The 13,438-nt window shown below is 39.7% G+C and overlaps 1 gene segment (V, D, J or C); it reads right to left on the bottom strand.

Annotated features, from left to right (window-relative positions):
• Positions 1–5,315: 5,315 nt before the first annotated feature.
• On the bottom strand, positions 5,316–5,931 carry LOC118220389. The segment is given in 2 exon segments: positions 5,316–5,674; positions 5,846–5,931. Coding segments are annotated over 2 exon segments (405 nt in total).
• Positions 5,932–13,438: the final 7,507 nt, after the last annotated feature.

The following is a 13,438-nucleotide window of genomic DNA, read 5'->3' as shown; positions in this document are numbered from 1 at the left end:
AAATATTTCTTTAAGTCTTATTATTAAACATGAAAATCATGCATTACCTACACATTCAGTAATCAATGCCCATGACTTTCAACTTTAACCCATTTCTGGGATTTGTTTTCTTTTCATTTAAACATCCAACCCTTATTTTAGCACCAATTCCTGGGGAAAAAAAATACTACAGCAAATTATATCTATATAATAAGAGACATTGATACAGATTTTCTTACCCTAATAATTATTATATAGATGAGAGAATCTGTATAAAAATAGAGTTATTCTCTACCCCTGTCAAACTGAAATGTTATAGAACATAAAAGGAGTAAAAACAGACTGAGGGTTCAAACACAGGAGAGGTTCATATTATACAATTAAAGCAGTACATACAGGAATCAAGCAGTCTGACCTACAGCCCTCAGGGAAATAAACTGACTGCATTTATTATGTGTGATGCATTCCACAATAAAACACACATTTCAGCAAACTGAAGTATACTTTAAGCATGTCGAACTATCCACCACCAAGCTTGCTTTCTTCATTGTGTGAGTCCTCTGTAGATATCATAGGTAGCATATCAGTTAAATAGGAAATGCTTAGTACGTTTGCATATTTTGCAGAATAGCAGTGCATAAAAAGGACTTTACTGTAAATGGGGCCTCAATATTATACGAATTTCTATGGCAAATAAGGAACATTTATTTATAGTATTTATAAGGTAAAGAATGATTGAAATTTCTGGCATGCAAGCATGATTACTGAGTTCAGGGACTGCCCCAGCCCTGTCCCGCCTCTGATTTTAGCACAGGCCTTGACACAACCAGGAGCTCTAGATGCCTCACCCCACCCCTCTGAACTGCATATTATGCTTCCCTTCATTTGTACTTTCTACTATATCAGCTGGTTTAATACCTCAGCTGTACCCTGCTCAGCCCATTTGATTGCTTGTTGTGATCTCCTGTTACTTTTTCTGTTACACATTTTCTACCTCTGCTTTACACCGGGCGGGCCAGCAGGGGGTGGGCTCTCTCTCTATAGCCGGGTTCCTCCTGAGATTGCTTCCCACCTGGTAGTTTTTTTAATATTAATATTTTTATTTTTTACCTCACTTGCTTTTTGTGTGCTCAGGAGTGGTTTTTGTCCAGTTTTCCTGCTGTTAATGTCTTTGTGACAGTCATCTCTAAAAAAGCACTATTTGCTAATAAAATCGATTTAATTCGATTTTGCAGATTTTTTTTTATTTGTTGAGAATCCGTACACCACTTTATGAAATAGTTTTAAATGAATTGACATATCCATGGGTGATAATGGTGGAGTAGTTCAAAAGTGATAACTGCGTTTCACTTCCATGCTCTCCTGTAGTACTGTGTGGACTATCGGGTGTAACAGTGTGACTGGCTTCCGAGGAGAGAACCTGCTTCAGCTGCAGTGCTGATGTGCAGGTGTGGGGACACAGAGGTAGGTCTACAGGCACATTACCTGTGTGCATTACCAACTTTGGTGATCACTGTGTGCATGCACACTTCTCATAGTACTGCACAAGCACCCTCCACATTAAAGCATACAAGGCTCCTGTTTTAGTTACACAGAGCACAGAATGATTTTGAGATGTATCAGCTTTGAAAATCATGGCTGAGATATTAACGGGATATGTTATTTATGTTGTAGAACTAAACTTGAAACTCTGTTAAGTTTATGTTAACCATAGACCTTATTTTACGCATAAATCAAAATTTGTATGGGAAAAGTATTGGAAATCTGCTGAGGGAAACCATGGCTCAAATATGCAAACTCACTTCTGGGTTTTAGGACCACAAACTGTAACACATAGGAGAATATACCAACAGCTTTTGTGTTACAAACCCACTGATGCTAATTACATGTCCTGGGAAAGTCTCAAACTTCCCACAATTCCACAGGACACACCATTTGCACAGAGGTCACAGTGTCTCCTCTGTGGGCCAAAGACAGGCTGCTGGCTGATGTGTATGAAGCAGATTTCCAGCACTGCTGTAACATCCCTCATGTGCTTCTAGGAGACCTTCACTGAGTTGGGGGGAAGCAGGTGACCAGCCCTAGCAGGAGCTTTGTTCAGGGCCTTTTAGCGTGTGATTGACAGATTCGGAATCTCCAGGGTTTTAACTGCTGGTTCAGAGACAGGCCTTAAACTCAATAGGATATAAACAACTGTGCTTAACTTTGACTCATGTGAGCAGCATTCAGCATCTCCCAAATGTAACTTACCAAACACATTACAGTAAATGGTAAATGGACTGGTAAATGGACTGCATTTATATAGCACTTTTATCCAAAGCACTTTACAATTGATGCCTCTCATTCGCCAGAGCAGTTAGGGGTTAGGGGTTAGGTGTCTTGCTTAAGGACACTTCGACATGCCCAGGGCGGGGTTTGAACCAGTAACCCTCCAACTGCCAGACAATCGGTCTTACCTCCTGAGCTATGTCGCCCCTGTCGTATGTGAAGGATAAACAAACGCTGCATTTAAATTGAAAAGAAAGACAAATGTTGATTGAACCTCAAATGTTGATTGAATTGAATATTTCTCTTTTAATGCTGATGAAAGAAAGGATTTCTAAAAGTTGAAATCAAAAATAATTTATTCAACATAAAATTTTATTAATATGTAATGGTGAATATGAGGCCAGTTAGCGCTACATGCAGGCAGAGTGTGTGTGTGTTCATTTTTGTACTGCTCTAGCGTTGCTTTGCTGCACTGTGGGTATCGGGCACAGTAATACACAGCTGTGTCTCCAGTCTGCAGGCTGCTCCCTCGTAAAAACACTGTGTTACTGGAGGTGTCTCTGGAGATGGTGAACTTGTTCTTTAGTGAATCTTTATAAGCAGTGCCGCCAACTTTCGATTCTATATATCCAATCCACTCCAGAGCTTTCCCTGCAGGCTGTCGGATCCAGGCTGTACCATAGCTGCTAACTGAATATGATACTTTACAGGAGACAGATAAAGTCTCTCCTGGTTTTACATCCATAGAGCCTGGCTGTGTGAGTTCAACACAGAAACCATCTGTGGAGACAGAAATAAAAATATGTATTTGTGTATCATTCAAAAAACAATATAATTTTGAAAACAAACAAAACTAAATAAGCTATTTCATATTTTTATAAAGTAAAGGATTTGAAAAATGTCACAGAATAATTTTTAAATTAGAAATATGTATACAGAATGTTTACTTACAAGATAAAGTCCCCAGAAACACTGCTAATGCTACAATAGCTCCCATTGTCACACACAGATCTCCCTCTCTGTCTTACAGGTGATGCTCCTGTGTTTGGAGGAGAATTCTCAGTGGCTTTTATAGGAAATAGTGTGGGTGTAATTTGTTTAAATCTCAGGGGGTTTAAGAAAATCTGAAGATGAAGATCATTTTAGAAGGTCAGAATATCTATTATACGGTCACTGCTGCCCCCTCCTGGAGGAGAATTTAAAGCAGCAGACTACCACAACCCGCATAACTAAGCAAAGTTAAGATCAGTAACAATGGGAATGGAATGAGTTCACATTGAATGTTCACAAAGTTATGATATAAGTATCTGCAAAATGAGATACATTCCATCGAGAGGGCTGTCTTGTCTTTATTTATGCATATTGTCCTGATAAAAAAAATGTAACTGCTTAAAAAAGCAAATGTGAGTGTCTTCTGTGTATTTTTGTGCTTCTGAGGGATACATATGCAGTGCTGTATATAGTTATTCCGTAAATATACCAAGAACAGGGAGGGTTTGTATCTGATCCTTTTATTTGAGTACAGTGATGATTTGCTTATTTACATATGAATAAATTGTACAGAGGAGAAGATCTTGTTTACACCAGGGGCAATAATTAATTACAGTACATGCCTCTAAAATGTACTGAAAGTGTGTCAGAAATGGGTTGCATTCCATGTTATTTATAGAGGAATAAGGACTTTATAAAGCACTCACCTTTTGGATGTTCATAATGCATTTATTACCTCTTCATTAATTACCTCTTCATAATAGAAACAGTAAATTAAAATTTTATTTTACACAAAGTCAATTGATGCAGCTGGATCTTTAGTCAAACAATCTAGAAAAATCATTTCCAAGGCTACAATGCATGCTCTGCTAATACTATAAGAACTCCCATTGTCACTCACAGATCTCCCTCTTTGTCTAACAGGTGATGCTCCTGTGCTGGTAGGAGAAGTCTCAGTTGCTTTTATAGGAAACACCGTGCGGTGAAATGAATCTCTGGGGATTGGAGGAAGGAGAAAAACAGTAAATTCAGAGGGTCAAAGTATCCTTCATGAAGAGCACTGCTGCCCCCACCTGGAGGATAATTTAAAACAGCAGACTGCTTCCACCAGCATTGCTCCGGATTTTAAGATTAGTAACAATGCTTATGGGTTCATTTCAAATTAATATTCAATACGTTATGATTGAATAGCTGCACAATGTAAAACATTCAACTTCGATTGATGAAAACACACAGGAGACAGCAGGTGACCAGCCCCAGCAGGAGCTTTGTTCAGGACCCTTAGTGTGTGACTGACAGATTCAGAATCTGCAGGGTTTTAATTGATGGTTCAGACACAGGCCTTAACTTTGACTCATGTGAGCAACATTCAGCACCACCCAAATGTAACTTACCAAACACATTACAGTTTGTGAACAATAAACAAACGCTGGCATTTAAATTGAAAAGAACGACAAATGTTGACCGAATCCAGGCCTCAGTTCAATGTGTCTTTTGTGTCTTTATCTTCTTTTAATGCTTATGAAAGGATATTTATAACTGTCACACGCCATTGCCCCCCTGGTAGGCACAGAAGAGCTGGACACAGGAAGATGCAGAAATTCCAGACATCTGCGGCTTTTTATTTTGATTAGCGAGAGAGAGAGCTTGTTCATTCACAAACATAAAAGAAAAAACCTTTGCCCGTCAACCTCACGGGATTTGTGCAAAAACAATAAACTAAAACAACAAAGGCAAAATAAATGAAATCATAAACTGTCGCTTTTCAGGCCGTTTCTGCCTTGACGGGCTCTCTCTCACCATCGTGGGGGATCCCCGGTCTCAGACGCCTGCTGTGGAAAGAAGCACACTTTTAAATCCTGGACTGATTCGTAACACAATCCAGGTGTGTGCCTACTTAACCAGTAGGCATGGTCCTCTAACTGCCCTGAATTCCTCCCGCAAACCAAGCTCTGCCACAAGAACATAAAATGAAAAACTAATTTATTAAACTTGCAATTCCATAATTATATAATGGTGAATATGAGGCCAGTGAGCGCTACATGCAGGTAGAGTGTGTGTGTGTTCAGTGATGACACTCAGTGTGATGTGTTTTTGTACAGCTCTAGCGTTGCTTTGCTGCACTGTGTGTATCGGGCACAGTAATACACAGCTGTGTCTCCAGTCTGCAGGCTGCTCCCCTGCAAAGTCACTGTGCTGCTGGAGGTGTCTCTGGTGATGATGAACTTGTTCTTTAGTGAATCTTTATAAGCAGTGCTTCCATCCCCCTCTATACCTCCCACCCACTCCAGAGCTTTTCCTGCAGGCTGTCTGATCCAGTGTGTAGCATAGCTGCTATCAGTCAGGGAATAACCAGAGACTTTACAGGAGATGGTCAGAGACTGTCCTGGTTTTACAACCATAAAGGCTGGTTGTGTGAGTTCAACACAGTGACCATCTGTGGACACAGAAAAAAAAGATATTGGTGCATGCATCAAAAAAGCAATGTAATTATGGAAACAAAACAGAAAAAAAACCTTTTTGATGTAATTTAAAATGAAAACATTTGGAAAATGTTGCATAATCATGTTTTTTAAATTAAAAATATGAATTCAGCCTGTTCACTTACAATATAAAGTCACCAGAAACACTGCTAATGCTACAATAGCTCCCATTGTGACACACAGATCTCCCTCTCTGTCTTACAGGTGATGCTCCTGTGTTTGGAGGAGAATTCTCAGTGGCATTTATAGGAAATTATGTGCACTGAATTTGTTTAAATCTCTCGAGGTTGGAGGAAGGAGAAAAACAAGATAAATTCAGAAGGGCAGAATATTCATTATGAGGAGCACTGCTGCCCCCTCCTGGAGCTGTATGAAACAGAAGACTATTTCCACCAGCTTTGCTATGGAGTTTCATAACATAACAATTATAATCAAGGTACGTGCAGTCCGATGTTGCATAATTGTAATAGATGTGCTGAATAATTGTAACAGTAAATGAAGATGTTTGATAATGCGCATACGCATGTTTTTGTGGCTCACAGTACTGTTAATCAAGGAGACACATTTCCAATGGTAACATGAGACCAGCCACATCCTCAGATTATGAAGCATGGGGCTTTATTCATTAAAATAAGACTATTTATGAACATTGACGCACAAGCAAATTTGTGGGTTACTGTGAAGTGAGTTATGGCAACATCCCAATCAATGAGGGAAGCTGCTTTTGTTTGTTTCTTAATCTAAATAGCAAACGAAATGGACCAATCTGGTCTGTGCTTATTAGAAATGCCTGTGACCATGGTGGCTGTTTCTTTTCTATCAGTCACTCAGAGTATCCAGAACACAAGGCTATGCCAACACAGCAAGTTAATTAGCTGAACACATGTAACACAAAACATTGAACTAGCTTAATAAGTCAAACATGTAGATGAGTATAATTAATTTATTTAATAAATATTGAACACCATTTAAAATGCCAAATGTTGCCCCAAAAGGACACTACATGTGCACTAGGTGGTTTAAAACACCATCTTGGGTTCCTGATTTCCAAATTTCTCTCCAGGACCTCCCAGGGTACCATCCCTCTTGCTTTCACTTTAAATGGCATTCTGTAAACATGTAGCTTTAAAAAACACATTATTTGCTATAGCAACTAGAGGTGGCATAAATGTAACTGCTGTTATATTAATACAGAGGGCCCATTGTGTTTTTTTGGTCACTTAGCATCCAATTCCTGCTATGATACACCTGTCTTTGAAAATCATACTAACATTTCAAAGACAGGTGCCTATTTTAAATGACTGACATGTTGGTCACCAGTCGGCACCCTGAGCTGACCAGAGGAGGACGGGTTCCCCCTTGAGCCTGGTTCCTTCTGAGGTTTCTTCCCATCTGCCACAGGGAGTTTTTCCTTGCCACTGTTGCCTTAGGCTTGCTCCTGTGTGGGTTTAGGCCAGGGTTGTCTGTAAAGCGTATTGTGACAACTGCTGTAAAATACGCCATACAAATATTGATTTATTGATTGATTGATTGATTGAATTTTTATATTTTTTTTGTTGTGCATCATTATTTGAAATAACAGCTTTTTATTTTCTGCTATGCAGAGCCTTGCCAGCAGCTACTGTGCCTATATAGTAAATAATACTGCAGAGGTACACTGCAGATATCTTTAATTATGTAATGTAAAAATATAATAATATAATAGTAGAGGATAGCATGGTTTGTTTTATTTCTGAGGAAATTCACAAAAACAAATATTACATCAGGTCATATTTGAAAAGTTCAATAAAATGTTGCAAAATTCTGGTGGGGATCTCTGCCCTCAACAGGTGTTCAAGGAGACATTGTGCTGAGCCAGCCTGGACAGGAAGTGAATAGGCCAGGAGAGTCAGTGAAGCTGACCTGCACAGTCTCTGGCTTTAATCTCACTGGCTACTGCTTACGCCGGGCACCCACCGCACGCGTCGCGTAAGCGTCGCGTAAGCAGCACGGCGAAGCAGCACGACGCGGCGCGTAGGGTGTCTCCACTGGTTCCGTTTGTGTCGCGCAAAGGCTTGCGTAAAAGCTATATATTCCTAGTAGCTCTCGCAGTCTACAGTGGGATGACATCGTGTATTTTATGTTTGTTCAGGACTGTTGATTATGGGTTAAGTGAATACTTTGGTGAGAGACCTTTTTCAGTTTGTTAATTTGGTAATATTTCGTTAACTCGTAAATACGTGAGAAAGTAAACGCTTTCAAGAATTACCATAAACTTAAATCGCAACGTAGCCTGCATAACAATCAATCTCAAACTGTATTAATTTATTTGCTTGGTTAACAAGCGTGCCAATTTCATGAAGAATATGTAATGATCATAATAATAACAGAGACTGCACTCCTAGCTGTGACGGAGGCACTTGCCACTGCAAGAGCCTCACGCCTTTCCTCTGTCCTGATCCTTCTTGACCTGTCTGCAGCTTTTGACACGGTCAACCATAAAATACTCCTCTCCACCTTGGCTGGGATGGGAATTGGCACAGTGGGTAAGGAACTGCGCTTGTAACCGAAAGGTCGCAGGTTCGAATCCCGGGTAAGGACACTGCCGTTGTACCCTTGAGCAAGGTACTTAACCTGCATTGCTTCAGTATATATCCTGCTGTATAAATGGATACAATGTAAAGTGCTATGTAAAAGTTGTGTAAGTCGCTCTGGATAAGAGCGTCTGCTAAATGCCTATAATGTAATGTAATGTAATGTAATGAATTGCCGGGACTGCCCTGTCTTGGTTCGCTTCCTATCTTGCAGATAGGACCTACCAGGTCACCTGGAAGGGGTCTGCCTCTGCTTCTCATCCACTTGTTACGGGAGTGCCGCAGGGATCTGTACTGGGTCCTCTGCTGTTCTCCTTATACACCAGATCTCTTGGTTCAGTCATTAATTCACATGGTTTTTCCTATCATTGTTATGCAGATGACACACAACTCTTCTTTTCTTTCCCCCCCTCGGCCACACTGGTCAATGATAAGATCTCTTCCTGCCTGACTGACATCTCCACCTGGATGGCCAGCCACCATCTGAAGCTCAACCTCAACAAAACTGAGCTGCTCTTCTTCCCGCACAAGACCTCCTTGCTTCGTGAACTCTCAATCACGGTTGATGGCACCACAGTGACTGCCTCTCACTCTGCCAAGAGCTTGGGGGTGGTCCTGGATGACCAACTGGACCTCAAGGAGCACATCAAGGCAACATCAAGGTCCTGCAGATTCCTCCTATACAACATCAGGAGGATTCGACCATACCTGACGACGCACTCCACCCAGCTGCTCGTCCAGGCTACGGTGACCTCTCGCCTTGATTACTGCAACTCTCTCCTTGCAAACCTGCCAGCTTGTGCCATACAGCCACTACAGATGATTCAGAATGCAGCTGCCCGGCTCATCTACAACCTCCCCAAATTCTCCCACGTCACTCCTCTGCTGCGATCGCTTCACTGGCTACCGGTCGCTGCCAGGATCCGATTCAAAGCCCTGACCCTTGCCTACACTGCCGCCAACAGGACAGCCCCCATCTACTTGCAGGACATGACTCAATTCTATGTGCCTGCTCGACCACTCCGCTCTGCAGCAGCAGGGCGTCTTGTAACCCCTCCCACCCGCCCAAAGGGATCACAGAGCTTCTCCACCCTAGCTCCCCAGTGGTGGAACGAACTCCCCGTCCCTCTCCGAACCTCCCCCTCACTATCCATCTTCCGCCGTGGCCTGAAGACTCATCTCTTCAGACTATACCTAGAATAACCACCACCATGCTGTGTATATATATATATATATATATACATATAAAAAAAAATAATAAATAAAATAAAATAAAAAATATACCCTTTTTTCCTTGTTACATGTTGCCCCATCCCTGCACTTCTTGGTAAATTGTATTTGTCCTAATACTCTAGCTTAATCTTCTGCCTAGTTTGGCTTTGCAGATGTTAGACCAGGATAGTGTTCATTGTTCTCAGCTAGAAATAGCTGTACAAAATAAGTAATTGTACCTTACTGAACCCGTGTTCAGCAGTTGTCTACGATCATGAAAATGCACTTCTTGTACGTCGCTTTGGATAAAAGCGTCTGCCAAATGAATGTAATGTAATGTAATGTAATAATAAATAATCCGTAATCAACCATTGGGAATTCCCGTGTTGTCTTGTCATTCACGTCAAAACATTTATAGGATAATATTTAGTAAAATCAGCTAATCATGAAAAAGACAGTAACAGTTTAATATTGAAGAGATATGAACACCACAACGCCATGAACACCGGAAGCTTTGAAGTACAAGTGCGATAGGCTACGTCTTTCTGTGGTGTATTTTCAAATTTACCCCACCCCCTCCGCAAAATAAGACAGCGAAACTAAGTTTGCCTTTTCCCCAGGTTCCAGTTATTTATTTATTTATTTTTACAAAACGAAAAGGCTTGTATTTTTTTTTTTTTTTTTTGGTGCTTATAAAATATCTGGGAGGTAACTAGGGACACACCCCCAGTAATATAAGGATGAAATATAAATCAGAGCATGTATACCTAGCATTTTAGAGCATATTTCTGTGTATAAACAGGCCATCGTGACGCGCGACAAGCCGAAAAAATAGAACTGAAGCGAAAAACTACGCTTCAGTTCGCTTGTGTCGCGCGAGCTTCGCAGCCGGTACGCGACGCGTTCGCATCTGGTGGAGACGACGTCGCCCGCTGCCGTTGTAATAACAGTACTTCAACTACGCTTCAGTTACGCGCGTAATACGCGCGTAGTGCGCTCGCGGCCGATACGCGTGCGGTGGGTGCCCGGCGTTTCGCGATACAGTGATCTTTTGCCCAATGGTTTCTCTGTGTTCTTTTAATGTCCTTTGAAAGACGCTTCACAGATAGAAACAACTTGCCGAATATTATTCGGACGTTCACGAGTAATTCAAAGCTGCAGTAATCAATTATTTATTTCAGTACAATTCTTGAAATGAAACATAGCTAAAATCCCCCAATTTCATAAATCACTAACAAGTACTAAAAACGAACCACACATGAAATAAAACCGCACAAAATTCAGCTACAACGGATGTAGCGTGCCTTTTGCAATGTTTGGTACATTAAACCCAGCTCTGTATTTTCGTGTCCATTTTCTATTTTAGAATAACGAAAGGCCACAGCATATTTTCAGAACAAAAATCATTTAGAACCCTGCTGCAGATAACTGCAGACTTACCTGATGTGACAGTGACCAATGCCCCCTTTCCCCAGTAATCAAGTACCAGTTGTTGTAGTGGGTGTTTCATTCTTCGTATTTACACAAGTTGTATTCTACGTGTAACAAATCTTTTACAAATAAAATTTTGTGAGCAAATATGTTTTTGTTTCCTATAGGAAACAAACTTGCTCTGAAATTTGATTTATACTCTGTCCTCCTGTCATAATATGCCTTCCCCCAAAAATGTTTAAAAATGTAGGCTATTGTATTAAATGTCATCAGCTTCTTAAATACCTTTCTAAATGATTTAAGCTGCCAAAAAAAAAAATTATCGTGAAAGTCAATCTACCTTTTTTCTGTAACTTTACAAAGTGAGTGAAGCTGAAGTCAGTAACCAAATGGAATCTAATTATATTTGTTTAGTGATTTTAAAAATGAAGCCCACAGAGCAAAAGAGACACAATATTACCCTAAAAACACACAGAGAAATTATTGCAGCAAAACTTTCTTTCAGAACTCAGAAGAGAGAGAGAGATCTAAGGCAGGTCTTGCAATTCTCACAAAAATAATGTACCATTATAAAGGTTCAGTACAACGGCTACAGGTTTTAGTGCTAAAACTGAAAAGAAAAGAACATGTAAAATTGAATATAGATAATTTTAAAGGACTTACCTTGGGTAACAGTGACATGAGTGCCTTTACCCCAGTAGTCAAAGTAGCCACCCCAGCCATACACAGTGATCTACACCACAACAAAAACCTACTGCCCTTTTACAGAGCACCTCTTCTGTATTTATCTGCAGTGTGAGGTGATTACCAGCACAAACTATAATAATTCATATTTACTTTGACAACAGAATTTTGCAGTCATAGTAAATTTAGAAACAACAAAGTTTAAACTTTACTAAACAATTTTACAGATATTTTTACGGGTGCATGGTTGGTTTAAGTATTTTTGCAAATATTACAGATTCAAAAAAGCATTGGGTCAATTATAGTAGATTTCCTAATGAATACTTCATTGTATTTAAAAAATATAGTTTAAAAATGTTAATTAAATATCAATTGACTCAAACATGCATTGAAAAATAATGATTAATCAGCATTGTTGTGGGTTCACATAATTACTCCAAAATGAATCCAACTAATTTTGTAAAGGGAGTTGTGAATTTATATTGAATCATTTTAATTATTGCTATTCAAAATATTTCTTTAAGTCTTATTATTAAACATAAAAATCATGCATTACCTACACATTCAGTAATCAATGCCCATGACTTTCAACTTTAACCCATTTCTGAGATTTGTTTTCTTTTCATTTAAACATCCATCCCTTATTTTAGCACCAATTCCTGGAAAAAGAATACTGCAGCAAATTAAATCTATATGATAAGAGACATTGATACAGATTTTCTTACCTTAATAATTATTATACAGATGAGAGAATCTGTATAAAAAGAGAGTTATTCTCTACCCCTGTCAAACTGAAATGTTATAGAACATAAAAGGAGTAAAAACAGGCTGAGAGTTCAAACACAGGAGAAGTTCATATTTATTCAATTAAAGCAGTACATGCTGGAATCAAGCTGCCTGACCTACAGCCCTCAGGGAAATAAACTGACTGCATTTATTATGTGTGATGCGTTCCACAATAAAACACACATTCCAGCAAACTGAAATATACTTTAAGCATATCGGTCATTTTAACTATCCACCACCAAGCTTGTTTTCTTCATTCTGTGAGTCCTCTGTAGATATCATAGGTGGCATGTCAGTTAAATATGAAATGCTTAGTACATTTGCATATTTTGCAGAAGAGCAGTGCATAAAAGGACTTTACTGTAAAGAATGGGGCCTCAATATTATATGAATTTCTATGGCAAACAAGAAACATTTATTTACAGTATTTATAAGGTAAAGAATGATTGAAATGTCTGACATGCAAGCATGATTTCTGAGTTCGGGGACTGCCCCAGCCCTGTCCCGCCTCTGATTTTAGCCCAGGCCTTGACACAACCAGCAGCTCTAGATGCCCCCCCCCCCCCCCCCCCCCTCTGAACTGCATATTATGCTTCCCTTCATTTGTACTTTCTACTATATCAGCTGGTTTAATACCTCAGCTGTACCCTGCTCAGCCCATTTGATTACTTGCTGTGATCCGTTACTTTTTCTGTTACACATTTTCTACCTCTGCTTTACATCGGGCGGGCCAGCAGGGAGTGGCCTCTCTCTCTATAGCCGGGTTCCTCCTGAGATTTCTTCCCATCTGGGAGGGTTTTTCTTGCTGTTATTTGAGTGTTTCTCTTCCCACCTGGTAGTTTTTAAAAAATTTTATTATTTTATTTTTTACCTTACTTGCTTTTTGTGTGTTCAGGCCCGGTTTTTGCCCAGTTTTCCTGCTGTTACACTGTAAAATGTCTTTGTGACAGTCCTCTCTAAAATAAAATTGATTTGATTTAGCAGAATTTTCTTTTGTTTGCTGAGAAATAGTTTTAAATGAATTGAGATATC

Source organism: Anguilla anguilla, chromosome 2 (genome assembly GCF_013347855.1).
Source record: "Anguilla anguilla isolate fAngAng1 chromosome 2, fAngAng1.pri, whole genome shotgun sequence".
Taxonomy (NCBI): Eukaryota; Metazoa; Chordata; class Actinopteri; order Anguilliformes; family Anguillidae; genus Anguilla; species Anguilla anguilla.
This window is presented reverse-complemented; position numbering and strand designations above follow the sequence as displayed.